Source organism: Cheilinus undulatus, linkage group 13 (genome assembly GCF_018320785.1).
Source record: "Cheilinus undulatus linkage group 13, ASM1832078v1, whole genome shotgun sequence".
Taxonomy (NCBI): domain Eukaryota; kingdom Metazoa; phylum Chordata; class Actinopteri; order Labriformes; family Labridae; genus Cheilinus; species Cheilinus undulatus.
The window spans coordinates 33,661,316-33,681,213 of NC_054877.1; the positions used below are offsets into that span (position 1 = coordinate 33,661,316).

The 19,898-nt window shown below is 37.7% G+C and overlaps 1 protein-coding gene across 2 annotated transcripts; it reads left to right on the forward strand.

The window, feature by feature from the left end:
• The first annotated feature begins 1,044 nt into the window (after positions 1–1,044).
• LOC121520054 (receptor-interacting serine/threonine-protein kinase 2-like) lies at positions 1,045–19,478 on the forward strand. 2 transcript variants are annotated; one of them, XM_041803286.1, is made up of 11 exons: positions 1,045–1,586; positions 3,510–3,663; positions 4,314–4,469; positions 6,343–6,500; positions 7,067–7,116; positions 7,197–7,358; positions 10,498–10,583; positions 13,035–13,136; positions 13,275–13,371; positions 13,584–13,781; positions 15,279–19,478. In XM_041803286.1, exons 1-11 carry the CDS (start codon positions 1,387–1,389, stop codon positions 15,674–15,676), a joined length of 1,761 nt encoding a protein of 586 aa, XP_041659220.1. In that variant the 5' UTR covers positions 1,045–1,386; the 3' UTR covers positions 15,677–19,478. The 2 variants fall into 2 exon arrangements, with proteins under 2 accessions (XP_041659220.1, XP_041659221.1); XM_041803287.1 differs by having other exon boundaries at positions 15,282–19,478.
• Positions 19,479–19,898: the final 420 nt, after the last annotated feature.

Genomic DNA, 19,898 nt, shown 5'->3' on the forward strand with positions numbered 1-19,898 from the left:
AGCCAGATCTATCCATCTAGTTCACAAACTATGTAGCTAACTATTAACATTTCTGGGTAACTATCGTAGTCAGTCTTTCTAACTAGCTTACTATGATGACAGCTTTCTATTTAGCTAACTTCTATTTAACTAACAGTCTTTCTATTCCGCTAACTTACAATCGTTTTATCTGTCTATTTAACTATCTTTACTTAGTTAACTATTTTTCTATTTTGCTGTCTTTCTATTTAGCTGTCTTTCTATTTAGCTGATTAACTATCTTTCTATTCGGCTAACTATCTTAATTCTATTTAGCTATCCATCTGAAGTAATTGACATAATTTGTTTGGATCAAATATTATTTGAACCTGTTTTTTTCCCAACGCACAGCAAAAATCAAGTCAAAATCTCAAGGCACGCCATATTTGTATCCATGCAAATAGCCTTTTAATCATGTGAAGGTAGTGTAAATTGTAGTATAGTTGTATTTAAAAACATATGGTTGTAAAAATTCCCACATCGTGCCTTAACACACAATTTGAAAACCACTGACATAACTTAAAAACAGTGAACAGTTTATTGGTAATTATAGGTTAGGTATCTATCTATCTATCTATCTATCTATCTATCGTTTAATAGCGCTCAAAGTAGATATCTAGTGTTTAATATAAAAAAGTTTATTCCTTGTAATTTCTTTTCGTATACACATGTTCACATGAAATCGTCATGATGGTTGGAGACTCACGAGTTCGGGGAATTCCAGCATGTTAAAACCCCTTTCATTAACTGTTGAGTTTGTGCCCTGGGGAGAATTTTGACTCCATGAAACAGTTTCAATTTGAAGCATTGGCAAGATGTGGATTAAAACATCCCATTAGAACACCCTTTCTTAGTTATCTGTGTTTTTAATTAAGGTAATCTGTAATTTAATTATACTGAAACTGAATGCTGTATACACTCTTGGGGACCAGACAGATATCCTCAAAACCTACGGACATGAACGCGTCTCCAAAAAAAAAACCCCCGGAAGTCTGTCGTCATTAGCAACAACAAACCCACCTGCCTTTTAAATGATAGCGCTACTCTGCAGCGGCTTTCGGTTTAATAACTCTGTTTCTCAGCCGTTGGGAGCTGGATGGAGACATTCTGGCAGCGTACATGAATGAACAGGCATGTGAAGACGCTAACATTCGATTTTAGTAGTTTATCCTGTGGCTACCTGCGGACCGTTTTTCACCTCTCTCATCCTACACTTATGAACGTTAGCTTAGCCCGCTAGCTGTCAGCGACATTATGGCATGCGTTTAAAAAAGCAAGCTCTTCCTCATTGCATTAACCAAGAGGGGAGGTTCTGCTTTTAGTGGCTGATAAATCCTCTGACTTCCCGACAAGGGCTTAGTTCTTGCTATGGAGCCGTCCGCGGCCATGGGCTGTGTGAATATCGGCAGTCTCACCAGCACCTTACCGGTGATCCCCTACCAGAAACTGACCGACCTGTACTACCTGAGCAGGGGAGGCTTCGGCACCGTGTTCAAGGCTCAGCACTCAGACTGGAGGACTACTGTGGCCATTAAGTGCCTCAAACTGGACGCTCCTGTTGGAGAAAGGTAACACAGTGACGATTCATTAAACGATTTCGCCAGTATTTAGAGTTTAAAAGGATTTCAGTGGCGTTAGATTTTGATTATTGGTGCAATCTTAACTGTAGTATTCAGGTTAATTCAATTTTTACAGCCTCTTCTAGAGCTGTCATGATGGGAGAATATTACATGTGAGCAACAAAAATACAAGTCATACGCATTCAATATTGGGACCTCTCTTGTTTTTGTTTCTGAAATTGCATGCAAATTCCTGCGCACTGAATTGCATAAATATGTTGATAATGTTTTGGTGTTGAACCTAGGCTGCACAAGAATACTGTATTTGTATATTTTCCACAACATTTAGGAGTGTGGCTGCAATTTTGATGGATTAATCCCACTTGTAATAATCACTTGTCTGAAAAAATGTATTTTTTTAAGCTTTGGTGCTTTCATATATTATTGATCATTAATAATTGGAGGGAATCATTTGAAACTGAGTTCTTGCTTTTGCTATGTCTGTTACAGCACTTCGTAAACATTTGTTTTTAAAGGTGCTATATAAATAAAGTTATTATTATTATTATTATTATTATAAAACAAGTTGTATTTAAAAAGCAAGTCAGCCTCAGTCACCTCAGATGCAGCACCTGTCAATGGTGGAAATCCCAATTCAAGATTTTTATCTGTCAGTCACAATCCAATCAAAATCTTGCAGGTACACTTAAATCAGATGTATTATTATATTCTGGGATGTTGTTTCATCATTCTGGGAATAGCTGTGGGGTTTTTCTTTGGATGATAAAATCACTCTGCCCTCCAGCTGTTTGGTTGGAAAAGAGACTAGCCTAAACCCACATGATCAAATCTGCACAGATTAAAAATAAAAGGATATTTATTCATCCAGGGTACTTTATAAAATTGAAAGTGCCGTGACTTCTCTATGTAATGTATTTTAATTGAAAAAAATAAATTCAGAGCTGTCACCAGATTTCCCTGCCACTTTGATTCACAAAGTCACTTCTGTGCTCACATGTTTACCATATGGATGAGGGAAAGTAAACATGAGTTTATCGGCCAAAGAAATAGCTATAATAAGAAGGCGACTTCAGGATCATGTCAGATAGACGCCAAGAGAAATTAAGAAGTAAAGCATGATAAAAATGAAACTGATGCCAAATTTGAGCGAATAAATACAATAATCCTTTGCCTTCTGGGGGGGCATTTTGTAGCCTTCAGGTAATCGGATATTGTGATGTATAGTTATATCACAGAGTCACTATATTGGGATATTTATTGTTATTGTGGGCCATGTATTGTGAATTGTATTTTTGAGTTACCCTGTCATTCCCACTGCACAACACTTTTTCATTCTAACTGTTATTTCTTGTTACTTTTATAACATTTATATTGATACTGATATAGTGGCCAGTTGCTGACATATTTGCGTGCCAGATTTCTCTCTCTGGCTCTAATAGAGATGCTTGTTGTGTGTTGTGAGTTGTTTCTTTGTCCTGGGTCTGTCCCTATGACTTCATCAGTCTGCTTTTCTGTGGTTTAGATTCAAGAGAAACTTGCACAACTCCAAATTTCCACTCATGATCTTAGCTACAAAGCTGTGTGGTGCATCAGTATTTAAAAACAGAAACCATGCACTCCCTGTGTTTGACAGGGAAACAAATAGAATACATTTTTAATGTATAATTATATAAGATAACAAAAGGAAGCCTGGATGTCATTACTTTAAACAACAGTATAATCATTTAAATCATCAAGGTGATTGTTGATCATTCAAGAGACTATTGTTACAGTATTAGTCAACTTCCAACATGGCACTGTCTTGCTTTCTGTGTTCAGTGACAACAGTGCAAATGTCGTCCCTGTTTTAGTATGTCTGTCTCCCTGCCTAAAAAAAAAAACACTTAGTCTGCTTTCCCGGCTGTTTTTCAGGGAGAGGAACTGTCTGCTGAAGGAAGCCGAGGTGCTGCACAAAGCCAGGTTCAACTACATTATCCAGATATTTGGCATTTGCAACGAGCCTGAGTTCTTCTGCATCGTCACAGAGTTTATGAGCAATGGTTCTCTGGACCTCTTACTCCATGAGGTAGCTATCTGTCATCTCGTCACTTCATAACCCAAAGAGTATTAAGAAAATAATCCAACAACACAACAGCTTAATCTAGTACTTGTTGGAGAATTAATATGGATAGAGAGTTAAAAAGAGACCAGATGTCTTTGGATTGAAGGCATTCCTATTGTGTAAGTTACTTCTTTCCCCCAGAGAAGGAAAAGACAACATTTATCCTACCAGAAAATAAAAAGCTCAAGAGAGAGCGTAATGAATGTTCTGCAGATCACGATTTGCCACTTTTGTTGCCAGAAAGACTGTAGTGAAAGAGTCTCTGTTTATTTGGTGAGCTGCTCCAAATCCACCCCTGTGTCTTTGATGCTTCATTAACACGCCACCGCATTTCTGCTGGTGTGGCTGTGAGCAAAAGTGAAACTTGGACATTTTCAGAGTCTGTGATGAAACTTTGAAACAAGTTGAGCCCCGAGGAAAAAGCAAATTAATTTAGAGTGGGGGAAATTCCCACTTGTCTTGGTTGTGTAGATTTTCTCTTGCATCACAACTGACTGCTTCAGACTGAAGTTTGAAAGCAATTTAACACAAGTTTCCCCTCTACATGTATAACTGATGGCATTTTTCTTGCTAATTTATTAATCAGCTTGCTTGTCTGCTGTGTGTACCCGCAGAAGGACGTGTACCCTGTACTGGCCTGGCCTTTACGGCTGAGGATCCTGTATGAGATTGCCCTGGGGGTAAACTTTCTCCACAACATGAACCCTCCTCTCTTACATCATGATCTGAAGACGCAGAACATCCTGTTGGACGGAGAATTTCACGTGAAGGTACGTGTGTAGGTGGGAATGTGGTTCAGTGGGAACTGTATGAGAGACAAAGCAATAAAAACATTTGACAAGTTCCCTGAGAGTAGCTGCACATACTTATGTGTACAGTTTCCCAATGAGTGCTCTGGTGTGCATGTGTTGACCCACAAACCTACTTAAATATTATTATTAGAGCCGACACAGTTAGTACAATAAATAAAAGTTAGATGACAGAAAATAAATGGCCTGTAATAAATAGCTATTTTGAAACTCATAATTATAATATAGAACAAAATGTCTGGATTCATGTTTTTAATAATAAAGATTGCCTGCTTTGCTTTAATGTATAATAATTACCTGATAATCATAGAGGTTTGAATTGTTTAGCCAATATGGTGAACATCTGAATTTTTGTCTCAGTCTTAGTGATTAACCTTCAGTAAAAGCAGATTTTAGTTTTAGGTTCTGTTCTTTCATCTTAGATTATTTTCCCCTGTATATAACGGTTATGTAAAACCTAGATGCAACATGATGAGTGACCCCCCCCCCCCCGTCTTCTCATTCCCAGTAAGCCTGCACCGTTCAAATCCGAGTTAAGACAACAGTGTGATAAGCTTAAGAAGAGAGGAAATGGCCAAAATAACAAACAAAAAATACATGATCAATCCCTAATATTTCCTAACAGAGTTGAAATAATCAAACAAATGACAAATATCTTACCTGTAGTCACACCCTCAGACAGAATTGGCTGGGCCGCTGAAATACCCAGAGAATGGACCCTCGCCAGTTGTGATTTGATGATGATGTCACTGCAAGTGTGTCGGATCAGTAGCATTTTGCTAGCATCATGGCTAACAGTTACTTCATTTTGGAACTTTGAAAGCTTTACCTTTTGCCCTATATTGCCAATTTTGACTCATTATTGCAGAACTTTTAGAACTATTAGAACTATTGTGCAACTTATGACCAATTTTTGCTCGTAACAACTCTTTACCCATTTCGGCCACATTTTTGCCTTTTTTGGACATTTTTTTGCTAATCTTTGCCTCTTCTTTTTACCACTTGCAACTTATTTCACTACTTTTGCCCATTTTTTCCTCACTGTAACCCATTTTGCCACTTTTCACTATTTTTTGTCACTTTTCTGAATTATTTAATTCCTTTCGATTAAAGTTGACTCAGTTTCTTTTCTTTCTTTTCTGGCTTTGGAAACAGCCATTTAGGCCTAACGACTTTTGCCTCTTTTTACCACTTGTAACTAATTTTCTCCCTTTTTTGCCACTGTAACCCATTTTTAAATCACCTTTCATAATTATTTAATTATTTTCCAGTCGTTACTGTTTCTTTACCTTATTTTCTGGCATCCTGACATATGTACACATTATGGCATACTTATGAAGTCTAACATTATTTTTCAAATTGTTTAGTTCAGTGGCCCCTTCCATATTGTTAAAATAACCAATTAAAAGGTAATTCTGATTTGAGAAAAGGGGTTTACATTTTTGAAATTACTATGTTGTACTGAATCAATAAAATTATTTTTTGTTGCTTTAATTAAAGTAGTCATTATACAGGTTACAAATAAAATACATTTATCACAGCTTAACTTTACAATTGATCATGATTTTCCGTGATTTTCTGTTACAGGTGGCCTTGCCTGTACTCTTAACAAAATAAGGAGTGGGCTGTTGTCAAAGTAGCAAAACCAAGCTTATTTTAAAAACAACTAAAAGAGAAGTTAACTTGTCGGGTTTTCATTCTCAGTAGCCACCACTAAAAACAGAAGGACAACTTTCCAATGAAACAGCTCAGATGTTTCTCATTCATGAAACTAAAAGCTGATTACATATTGGGCATTTTGAACATTGGTGAAATTTTGTGTCTTTGTCCCCAGATTGCAGACTTTGGCCTCTCAAAATGGAGGCAGCTCTCCGTCAGTAAAGGCTCCGGGTCTAAGCCCACAGAAATGGGGGGCACAGTGATCTACATGCCCCCTGAGAAGTACGAACCCTCCAAGAGCCGCCGGGCTGATGTAAAGCACGATATGTACAGGTGACACACCAAATTCCTGACACAGAACTTACAAGGAGGTTAGAGAGGAGAGGTGAAACATTTTGTGTTGTTTTGTGTCCAGAGAAAAACTTTAATCTCAATAATCTTTAATATTTAAGATGTTAAATTGTTCACTGGTTAGTGATTGAGCATGTAAATGGATATATGCTTCTGATACTTCATACTCTCAAACTGTTTGTTGAGCACAATAAGAGCTCGGTGAACCTTTACGGGAAGTTTTCCTGTCTGATAAGGTGAGATAAAGTCACAATTGTTAGCATGCCACAACCTAACCCTGCAGGGATTTTTGCCAAGGGCTTATTCTGTTAATCATTAGTGGTGAATATTTTGACAGGAATCTGTCAGAGAGGAAGAGTTGTTACAAATGGAGTTTTAAGAAAGTTAGGAAATAAAAAATCTCGTCAGGATTTTGTCACATAAGTTTGGATTGCTGCAAAAGTCAGCTTGCTGTGAAGTCCCTGAGCTTTGAGGGAAAGTACCGTTGGAAAAGACTGATGCAACTCTCATTTCCTTAACTGTTTCTCTCTTTAATGCCAACTCTTTAGCTATGCCATCATCATGTGGGAGGTCCTGTCCAGGCATATTCCTTTTGAAGGTAAATATTTTTTTGTGTATGTCTTAATTTCTTCGTGGTGCTACTAGACTAATCTCTGATATGTTTGCTTGTGTTATCAGATGTGACCAACCCCATGCAGATCATGTTTAGCGTGCTGCGTGGGACTCGTCCTGACACCGGTCTGGACAGTCTGTCTGCTGACATCCCCAGCAGAGAAACCCTCATCAATTTAATGACGTGCGGCTGGACCGCCAACCCTGACGAGCGACCTTCTTTCCTCAGTAAGCTCTCACTGAATTGTAGGGACTCAAGAATACAAACTCCTCTCTTTAGATAGCTACACCACACTGTTGGGGCTGTTTGGACTGTTTAAGATGACGCCTCTTATCGTGTTGAGTAACTTCAAATTTCTCCTGCTCAGAGTTGAATTTTATCCTGACAGAGCAGTGACTCAGTATCAGCTTCCTGTCACATGTGAAAATTTTCTCCCCTTTCTTTACTGAAACTCATTTATTTTTGGAAAGAGGAAGAAGCCAAAGCCCACAGGGCATGTATGCAGATCAAGTCTGTAGATCATTCACTATTGCAACGTGGTAAAACTCACGCTGTAATGTTTTGAGTGACTGGTCACCACCCTTTTACATATTAAGATTAATGCAACATTAATGTAAAAGTAATAAATCTTTAGAAGTTACACTGAAATATATATATTTTTTAATAACAAAAGTAAGAGGATTCATGAATTTAGCTTGTTTATTTTATTCTATTTTATTCTGACCAAGGTTTATACTATGCAAATAATTCTTTACATTTTTCATTAGATTATTAATTAATTAATTTATTTTTACTTTTTGTTTTCAATTTCAGTTTTAATTAGCTCTAAATGCTGTTAGCTTAGTTTAGTTTTATTTCGTGAAAATGCTTGATTTTTTTTCTTTTCTTTTCTTTTTTTTTTTTTTTAAGATTTATTTTTGGGCTATTTATGCCATTATTGACAGCAGAGGACAGTGGATAAAATTGTAAACAGGAGTGAGAGAGCTGGGGAGAGACATGCGGGAAAGTGCCACCGGCTGGATTCAAACCCGGGCCAACCGTGTACATGGGGTGCACCATAAACTGCTAGTCCACCTGTGCACCTAAATGCTTGGGTTTAGCGGGCGCTCCAGTTTGGCTTTGGTGCATCCTAAAGGCACCACTCTCCTCCACCTCATTAGAGATAAGCTGCAGGTCTATTTTCAGCTTTTGCTGCTGCTAAACCACATCAGTCCCCATAGAGCAGATCAATCCAGACAGCTGGAAAATTCTGCTAATTATCCAGTCAACTTCAAAATACAACACAACTCCCAATCGTTAATCATCACTATATCAACATTATGTCTCATCATGCAGCACAAGCAAAAGGGCATTGGGAGATCAGTAGGTTACAGAGCTACAACAGTGCCATCTACAAGGAAATGTTATATTTTTTTGGTGAAAAAAATGTGCATTTTAATTGTTTTTTTTTAGTTTTAGTTTTAGTGAACTATAATTATCTTGATAGTAATAATGTAATGATTTTGTAAAAACTATAAACTGTGCTGTGTGACTGAATTTCTCCTGCTTGACATACACTGTATTGCCAAAAGTATTCAGTCACCCATCCAAATAATTGAAATCAGGTGTTCCAATCACTTCCATGGCCACAGATGTATAAAATCAAGCACCTAGGCGTGAAGACTGTTTCTATAAACATTTGTGAAAGAATGAGTCACTCTCAGGAGCTCAGTGAATTCCAGTGTGGTACTGCGATAGGATGCCACGTGTGCAACAAGTCCAGTCGTGAAATTTCCTCACTCCTACATATTCCACAGTCAACTGTCAGCAGTATCATAACAAAGTGGAAGCGATTGGGAACAACAGCAACTCAGCCACGAAGTAGTAGGCCACGTAAAATGACGGAGTGGGGTCAGCAGATGCTGATGCGCATAGTGCACAGAAGTTGCCAACTTTCTGCAGAGTCAGTCGTTACCGACCGGGATATGGTATGGGGTTGTTTTTCAGGAGCTGGGCTTGCCCCGTTAGTTCCAGTGAAATTAACTCTGAATGCTTCAGCATACCAAGAGATTTTGGACAATTGCATGCTCCCAGCTTTGTGAGAACAGTTTGGGGATAGCCCCTTCCTGTTCCAACATGACTGTGCACCAGTGCACAAAGCAAGGTCCATAAAGACATGGATGAGAGAGTTTGGTGTGGATGAACTTGACTGGCCTGCAAAGAGTCCTGACCTCAACCCGATAGAACACCCCACCTTTGGGGTGAATTAGAGCAGAGGCTGAGAGCCAGGCCTTCTCGTCCAACATCAGCATGGGACCTCACAAATGCGCTTCTGGAAGAATGGTCAAAAATTCCCATAAACACACTCCTAAACCTTGTGGAAAGCCTTACCAGATGAGCTGAAGCTGTTATAACTGCAAAGGTTGGACCAACGGCATATTAAACCTTATGGATTAAGAATGGGATGTCACTTAAGTTCATATGTGAGTCAAGGTAGGTGAGTGAAAACTTTTGGCAATACAGTGTATTTATAAAGTGCAACAACACAATACACAGCAAATAGTAAAAAGCATACAGTGCTTAACAAATTTATTAGACCACCCTAACCTAACCAAAGTAAGGTTTATGCCACAGCTGCCCTAAATTAACAGCATTGGTAATTACCAAAATCATTTTTTATGTTTCCACAATGGTTAATACACCAATATGTAGAAGCTCTTTAACCCAAATGATATTTTTAATGCTAAAATATCATTTTTATTGTTATCCATGAATTTTCAAATTTACTACTTTACAAAAAAAACTGAAAAAATAGTAAAGCACATTAATATTCTGTGATTAATATGTCAAATTGTAGTTATTTACTTGCATTCCTGAACAGAAAAATTTGTTTTAGTGGTTGAATGTTATGCTTGATAAATTTCTGACTTCTTAGAGAAGCCCAGTGAGCTGGCTCAAATTTGGGTGAATTCAGTTTGAAATCCCTCATTCCTGTTCAAAATGGTAAATCGTGGAGAGCTCACTGAAATTGAAAGAGTCCACATTTAGGCACTTCATGATGCTGGATGGTCTCTGAGACAAATATGACAGGTGGTCTAATAAATTTGTCAAGCACTGTATGTGTTGTAATTTAATTCACCATGAACTTGTTGTAAATACACTTCATGAAATGTGCATAGACTGAATTTAAGCTTACAAATTTTTTAATGCTTCAGTTTAAAGGAATAAACAACAGAGGAAGAATCACCAGTGAACATCAGGGAGTTTCTGAACATGCCTCTGGCAGAGAGAGCTGGGGTTTACCAGTTTAAGTATTTTACCATGCATTGTTCCTGGTTTTCAAATTATTCGTGTGTTCATACTAAGATATTTTTATTTAAATTGCAGAGTGTCTAATTGAGCTGGAGCCCATGGTGAGGAGCTTTGATGAAATAGACTTTCTGGAGGCCGTGTTGGAGATCAAGAGGGCAAAGGTCAGTCTAGAGAGGGTCTAGAATCTTTCTCTTTTTTTTCTGAAATGAAACGGTGAAGTTAAGGTCATTAAGATGTATAGTAGAGAGATGATGTGAAATAAAGATGGTGAGAGAGTTAGGTTCCTACATGTGAAAATAGATCCTCAGACTGAGCTCTGTTCACTGTTTAATTAGTTTGAATCTGAACTTTCTCTGTAGAAGTTGTTTTCCTTAACTAAACACAGTTGACCACGTGTAGGTGTAACTGTACAGTGAAGGTCAGAGCTTTAAACCTGAAAGAAAACACTCACACAGTTGACCACTAAAATTGAAACCTAAACTTAAAAGCTAATGTCTGAGTCATCATTAACAGCCCTGTTTGTCTCAGTGGTTTTATGTCACACTGGTCTGACAGAGTGGACGTTGAAAGGAATCCCCTATGCTCAGAAAACAAACTGGAGCTACAAGTTTCACACAAATAACTGTGTTTGTGTGATGTTTGACTTGTGCTGTGACTAAGACGGAGTGGAAGGTCAGAATCTTTACTTCATAATTTCCCCTAAGCATATCCTTCCTCTTTCCAGTCTCAGTTTGAGAGAGAAACACAGTTAACAATGAACTAACAAAAACTACCCTCCATAGTATTTTTCAATTCTTGTAGATACCTGACATCTTTTTTAATTTGAAGAAATATTTTAGCTTAAAATAGAATATGTTGTATGATGTCAGCTAAACACTGATGTAAATGGAGGCAGAAAGAAAAAACACTCATGGTTTTTCACTTTTTACTGTAAGTGACAAGTACATCATACTTGCCAAATTAGCTTGATATAATTGACAGTATTTTTTTTATCCTAATTTAAAACATTGTGTACACTATCCTTGAATGGCATAAAGGGAAAAAAACGCAACTATAGACCTTTTGCATGTGACGGCACATAGCCTGTCTGTGGACAGAAAAAAAAGGCATGTTGCTTAGTGGACGCCAGCGCCAAATGAATATGGCTGTCAGCAAATTCCCTACAGCAAAGCTTGGAAAGCTTTAAATGTCAGTATTGGATACTTGCAAACCATTTTATGTCTAGCTTGCAATAGAAGCACTGGATGGTCTAATGCTAATGCTAACAAACACCGGTGTTACAGTTTAAAATGTAACCCTGTTTACTGGTGACTTTCAGCGGTAGGAGATGTCAATATAGAAAGAGTGTAGCTGTCCATTAAACACATGTCTGAAAAGCAGACATGGCTTTCAGATACATTAACGTTACTTAAAAAGTGTTTGTGTATTACAAAGTGCAATTAATGAGACACTAACTTTAATTTTGTTTAAATCAGGCATCTGCAAAGTCACTTAAGTTTTCTTTTCTAATACTGATCTCAGTAAATGTATTGTATTGCTCAGTAAATCTTTCCAAATAGCATTATTGTCTACAAAGACACTGATGAATTCTTAAAATCGGGAAGCAAGTGGTATAGTTTAGTGTTTAAGAAATGTCTCCAGTTAATCCAGCACCAGTTAAACCGTGACTCCGGTTGTATACATCAGACAAATAAAAGGTGACATGTCTTGAAACATTTTTGGTTGTGTTTCGTTACTTCTGAGCCTTAAAATCAAACATGTCATTAGGTTTTTTATGATCATTTAAAACAGTATATATTTTTTTAATTTTAATGATTTTTAGATAATGTAAATGACCTCTCATGACCCATCTGTGTATTGTAGGGGCCCACACTTTTGAAAACACTGATTTAGAGATTAAACAACCACTTACTATAATTTAAAACATGCAATTTTTGTCACTTATATATTTGGACATTTTAATGAAAAACAGAACTAAACAAAGATATTCACATTGACAGCTATGCAGGCATCAAGGCTTTTTTCTGCTTTCAGCTCACTTCCTATGTAAAGTCAAACACCTTCATCAGTCTGTTTTCACAGGTCTCTCTGTTTGTGAGAACTCTTAAGCTGACTTGGCCCATTTGTAGAGTAGTAAATAGATTAATCCTGTTCTGTTACTGTGTGTTGCTTTAAGGCCCCCTAAATACACCTTGACCATAATTAGTGATTAAAAGGTTGTATAATGTCACCACAGAGTACATAAAAGAGGTCACCATATATGACTTTTAAAATGTATAGACTGAGATACACAAGTAATGTTAAGTCTACAGTTTTTACCATTAGATTTTAAGAGGAAGCTTTTTAAACACTTAAAAGGCAGTAAAAGGGGAAAATTTCAGAAACAGTGAAACAAATATACTGCTCTACAAACAAGCTGTTTGGCATATTCTTTTATTATTTCCACTCTTTCTGTACATCCTTAAAATGTTTCCTTGTTGGCAGAGGTTTCTTGTAATTGCATTAAAGACATGAAATGATTTGTTTGTTTGAACACGATATCAAATTTTTTATAGTTACTAATCTACCCCATCAGTATGGCTCATGTTCCCCTCTGTCCTTGTTCCTCATAGCTGATTGGTCAATCAGGCTGTTGTTCAGCTCGGTCAGAATGTGAGAAGAGGAGCGAGGAGGGATCTCTGAACATGCTGAAGGACAGACACAGTCCATGGCAGGTCAGTAGCTGAAAAAGTCTCAAACATTAATCACATTAACAGTGAGAGTGATGAAGAACATGAGCATTGTTGTGATGTTATTGGGGTTTTTTTTTTTGAGGATCTGTCAATAAAGTTTTATTGTGTGCTCCGCCACAGGAAAGCTCCACCTCTGGCTCAGGCTCTTGTTCCTCTCAGGACACAGACATTTCTCTACCAGGGGCTCTCACTAGCAGTAATGCTCCTCCCTCTAAAGGTAAAAATGCTGAGTCATGTTTCCTTGTCATTCAGAGGGTGACTGTGCTGCTTGATATAAACATCTAAAGACATCACACTGACTACATTGTATCTGTACAAGTTAGATCACAAATGAAATGGCTGAAACTGTTACTCATCCCCGAGAGTTTATTATGCCGTAGTTAAAATATCATCTACATTTAAATGTCACACTTCTTCTGTCTGATGTAGAGGGGCTTCCATCATCGTTCCTAGCTCACAATCTGGACCCTCCCGGGTCTTTGAAGGATCACTGCGCAGTCAACGATCTGAACGGCTTCCAGAGTGCCCGGCCCATGACAGAAATGAACATCCCCGTCAAGCCCGGCCTGCCAGTCTCTGAATTAGAGACACACCTGGATAATCTTACCCTAAAGCCTCAGCAACAAGGTACTAACAGATATAACTGTACTGATAATATGATTACTATAAAGCTCTGGAAATTTCATCTTAAAATAAAATGGTTTGCTTGGTAATAGTTTATAGTGAAGTACACATGTTGACATTTGACTACATGTAATAAAAATGTCTCGAAGTAGCCTATTGATGCTTTTCAAGTCAGTATAAATGACTTGTTCTGCGTTACCACTTTCTACTTTTAACAAGCAATTTACTAAATTTGACCCATTAATATAACCCTTATTAATTCTCATTGACTGTTATACAGAGAGTTATTTTACTTGAATTACAAACTGTATCTGCTTGCATCAGCATTGTGGCACTACAACCTTATATCTCAGCAGTGAGAACAAGTAAGACAGATTTATGGTTACAAAGGTAAAAGCAAATGCAGCATGGGCAGGAATTAACACCTTCATACTTTCACCACTGTAGAAGTATGAGTGTTGTTTCATTTATGATTAAAGTGACTAGTAAATTGACAATACAGTATGTTGCTTTTACACATGCTACAAAACTCTTGTGAAGATTTATAAGTTGGCTCTGAAACAGACTGAAATTAATACTAATGCCTCTATAAGACCTATAAAAGCAAACTAAACCGTTAGCTTGAAGACTCATTATTTCTCTAGTGTCTATACTGTATGAAGCTGATCCAGAGTCCTTGCCAGACGGACTGATGAATTAAATGCTTCCAAAACGGCTTTTTTTCACATTTTCCAAAGTGAGGTTCAAGAAACACTACTTGCACAAATACTTGACAAGATCTTAAAAAAATAATTTAGTCCACAGAAGGCACCAAAATCAACACAAATAAAAAGTTCCTCACATAAGCTTTAATGTTGATATACAGTGCTTAACAAATTTATTAGACCACCTGTCATATTTGTCTCAAAGACCATCCAGCATCATGAAGTGCTTTAATGCAGACTCTTTCATTTTCAGTGAGCCCTCCACGATTTACCATTTTGAACAGGAATGAGGAATTTCAAACTGAATTCATCCAAATTTGAGCCGGCTCACTGGGCTTTTCTAAGAAGTCAGAAATTTATCAAGCATAACATTCAACTACTAAAACTAATTTTTCTGTTCAGGAATGCAAGTAAATAACTATAATTTGACATATTAATCAAGAAATAATAATGTGCTTTAACTCTTTTTTTTTCAGTTTTTTGTAAAGCAGTAAATTTGAAAATTCATGGATAACAATAATAATGATATTTTAGCATTAAAAATATCATTTGGGTTAAAGAGCTTCTGCATATTGGTGTGTTAACCATTGCGGAAACATAAAAAATGATTTTGGTAATTACCAATGCTGTTAATTTAGGGCAGCTGTGGCATAAACCTTACTTTGGTTAGGTTAGGGTGGTCTAATAAATTTGTTAAGCACCGTGTATATACCCTCTTATAGAGCATTATAATTGTTTAACTGACACTAAAATTTGCCGTTCAATCTGTATCCCTCCTCTCCTTCCTCTCTTGCAGCAGCTTACTCTCCTCCCCTGCAACACTCTCCTCTCCCTACCTTTCAAGGCCAATTTGCTACTTGGATCTCGTCGCACCGTGAGAAGATTGTCTCTCAGATGACGGAGGCATGCCTGAACCAGACCCTGGATGCCCTGCTGGCTCGCACTTTGTTGATGCAAGAGGATTATGAACTTGTAAAGAATCAGACCACACGCACCGCGAAAGTCCGCCAGCTGCTGGACATCTGTCCCAAACACAACGAAGACTTCTGCCGCATTGTTGTACAAAAGCTGCGTGACAACAAACAGATGGGTCTGCAGCCTTACCCGCCTGAAATCGGTTCCCCTTCTCCCACTGTCGTCCATCCCACGGCACCTCAACTCTCCATGTCGTATAATATACCGAGGAACATGTAGCAGCAGTCACAGACAAGAAAGTGAAAGACTGTGCCGAATATACACTACACTGAGCTCTTAATGTTCATCAAGAAAGTCCACATGTTTTTCACCAGTTTTCCCCCTCCTTAAATAAACGACCTGAGGAACAGCTGGCTGATTAAAGAAAGACACGGGTAGAAAAAGAAGCAGCGGGCTCTGAAGTGTGATATCTGCTCATTAACAAGAGACAAAAGTACTAATTCTGTATGAACAGAATCAACCATTTTGACTGAATCAGTGATTTTATTTAACAGTTTTGTGGACTGATGAGGAGATTTTATTTTAGGTCTTTATTTTTTGAGTTGATGTGTTAGAGGTTTGTTTAGGTACTTAGTGTGTTCGTTTCCAACAGTCACTATTATGTATAAGCATTATGATGTAGCACAGTTGTTTTTTGTGCGGTGTGCTAATTTATAGAGCATTGATCGTATATTGATACGTACAACGCCTCTCATTCTCCTTCTGTTGTACAAAAGCGAAGCCAAAATACCCTCAGGACAAAATTAGGCACTGACATATTGAGATGGGGATGTCATTTGGAGACAAGAAATGTGAAGAAAGGAGCTGGCTGTCTGATGACATACAGTATAGTTACTGATGACATGTCAACGATTGCGTAGGTAAACAGGAGAACAGATTTTTGTTTCATTTTCTCTTGGCTTTAATCCTCTACTCTGCTAATCTGGTTAATGGCACTGCAAGGAGCCACATTTGTCAACAGACATGCCGATCATGATGTCAGATGTGCTTTTTTTTGTGTCAAACAACAACTTCAAACAAAAATACCCAGAAAAATTTACACCTAGACCTAAATAATCATTTTAATTATCATCACAACAGACTGTGGGTTTTTAAAAATTCATTTTGCATTTATTTTACTTTCTAGATGACTCATGTGCCATCTGTTTACATGGAGGAGGCAAGGTTCAGCAAGAGTTACTCAAAAGTTTCCAAAACCCAGAGTTTCGGCCATGGTGCACCTGCCCTGGAATTAAAAAAAAAAAAAGCCTTAAAATGGACAGTGCTGGGAGAGGGAAGGGATAAGACACACCCACTCAGTCCTGACCCCATCAGCCTTAACATCATACGGTCCACGCTGCTTTGTAGATTTGATTTTTAGCCGTAATGTCATAACCATCCAAGGTAGACTTGCCATGAGCTACCCAAGTGTGAACCAATGGCATATGCTCCCGTAGAAGACGCATGCCTGTATATTATCAACCTTGTTTTAAGAATAGCATGGTATATCTGCAGTCTCTTGGAAAAGAACTACACTACCCACAATCCTAGAGTGTCAAAATGGTGTCTCTGTAGGCGTTACCCCTAATTTTGTCAATCAGCTGCCACTACTGAAGGTAACAGTTGTGGAAAAGAGGGCTATAACTGTTGAACTCTGTGGTGACAAAAGCTGCCACCAGATCAGCCAATAGAAAAATTCTGTTGCAGCGGCTTTGTTTCAACCTGTAGAGGGCAGTCATTGTACATATTTCTGCCGCAAACGAGACTGTTCTATCTGATCAACAACACAACTGAATACCATATATGGCACAAAAGTGGTTTATTTGGAATTTAGTTATCCTTTAACTATTATAGCTTCACTTCTGGGTGGCTGTTGCTCTGTCCATTTTAGTATACAGTCCGTTAGAATACAAACATCTTTGATAAGCTCAGTTGCTCTAAAACTGACAGAAGGACTGTTAACATGCTGGTAAACCTGCAGCTTTATAAAGGTTTATTCCCCTCATAGTAACCATTTAACATCACGTAATCATGGTTTTATATCCTGAGATGCATCACCTGAGACAGGATGTGAGAGTATCGGCATCTTTGTGTTGAACTGTATGACGTACATTGAATCAGCGAGAGACTGCACAGTCACAGTGTTGCTACTGTTAGCGATAGAACCATGTGGATGACTGCTGCTGAATGGAAAGTTTTTGTCCCTGACTCTACCTCTTTCTGTTTTTTCTAAGCTGCTGAGCTAAGAGAGGCACTGGGACACGGCGTAAAGAGGAAGTATAGACTGTAATGTTACACCCAGAGTGAGAGGGATGCATGTCTCTATACACATCTGTGTCTGGATTAAAAATGGACCAAAGTGTTGTGATTTCTTTCGGTCCTCTCTGCAGAAACCTCACCTGTCTGTAATCCATGTCACATTCTCTTTAGAAACTACAGACTCATGGATACTCCAAAGTTAAAGATTATCCTCAGACTCCAGAGTAAGATTAAAAGTTTAATTTATTCTCCAGCTGAGTGTAAATATTGGGGTTTCCGTCCTCCAGCTTTTTATGTTATTCATATTTTTATGCACATTAGAAATGGAGCAAAAGTGTTTGAAATTCATGAATAAAAAACCCAGCATTATTGCAAGCAGGTGGAAAAGTTGGCATATCGATGAAAAAAGAAATTGAGCAACTGAGCCCCCTTTTCTGCAGTGTTTTAATTTTGTTTAAATGAGTAGCGCCACCTACAGCTCAACCTTTTGACTCCTAATACTCCTATTACAGCTGTGGATAGAAACACATTTGTACATTACGTTTGAATGTAAACCCTACTGATGAAAACTGCTCTGAGAACAGTGTAAACACTTTATCTCTCTGTAGTCTTACATACTTTTCTACTTTAACTGTGCTTCCTGATCAGCTCAAACACACACACACACACACACACACCCCCCCGCACCCACACACACCTCTGTGCAGCAGCAGAAAGTTTAAGTGTATAAGTAACAGTTATTTTCAGTCATACGTATGCAGGATTTTTGCTATTTGCCTACAATTGATTTTAGTTCTAGCAGACACACAAACCTTTTACTCCATGTTAACAATCATTTTTGTTTTTTATGTAAGTGAAATATTCCTTTAAGCGTCACCTATTATATATATAAACCACTTCACTGTGTCTAAGAACCCAAGCTGACATCTCCCAAACAGGTATCTAAAATCCAAAGATGCTCAGTCATATTTGAGAAGCTAGATTCTGATTTAAGTTACTTCGATTCATGTCATTTTTGTACAGACCTGTACAGATTTCCCCCATTATGGCTTTGTTGCCTTCATCACTGCCTTCACTGCATATGATAGGTGCTTAAAATAGAAATGTAGCTGTGTGTTACAGTCTGTAACCACTTCATTTGTCACATGGTGACCTACATTTGCTTCAGCTTCTCTGAAAAGGTCCACTTCATGTTTTCATGATGTGGATCCACAGGTTCCCCATCATTCATCCACGTAGTTAAATAAGGCTGAACTAAACATGGAGAAACGAGTTCTTAGTGAGACACCTTTGTAAACAAAACCATACAGTCTCTTATGAGGGAATTTTAAAAATCCAGAAAGGCCAATCAAGGTCTATGCTTCCATCATGTTGTATTGCCTTGTCTCTGATAACTGTGCCTCATATTCAGCATGAAGTCTCAACCAGTCAAGTGCAAACTTTTTTATAAGCATATCAGAGAGTGTTGAGTGAAATGAGACAAATTTGACATTTTGACACATTTTTATAGTATATTGTAGTTCCATCTTTTTTATGTATATTTGCATCCGTGATCTGTTGTCAAAAACTTAAACATTGTTATGTAATTATTTGATATTCATAGAAATGCCTTGTGCAAAGTACTGGCCTGGTTTAGTGCCCATGTTCTTATCAGTGTCTGTTGATCAAACAGCCATGTTATTCGTTACATTAAGTTCATTTGATGTATTATAGTGGTTTCAATAGAAACTAAGATTTTCTTATACTATGTCAAGCTCTTCATTAAAAAGGTACCTTGTTTTTACTCCTGACTGCTTCTGTCTTTTTTCCTCCTGATTTGTACATGGCATAACAACCCAAACTGTCATTCATGATATTTAAATGAAATTATCAGGGACTAACAGTGCAAGAAATACCTCAACGAGACACAAAATGATTGCAAAAGGGTGGCAAATGGCAACAAAAAGGAATCAGTGAGACTAAAAGCAATAGAGACAAAAAAAAGCAAAGGAACATAAAGTAATATGAAAGACCACACATCTAGCAATGACCAAACATCTTACAGAAAAACAAGAAAAAGACAACTACCAAGTGTAGTATAAAGACAGATCCAGTCACTAGTTTATCTGTATTCCTGGCTACCATTACACCATGAAGACAAAGAACACATTTCAAGCCACTGAGAGAAAAGGTTATTGAAAATTATAAGTTAGTCAGTCAGTCA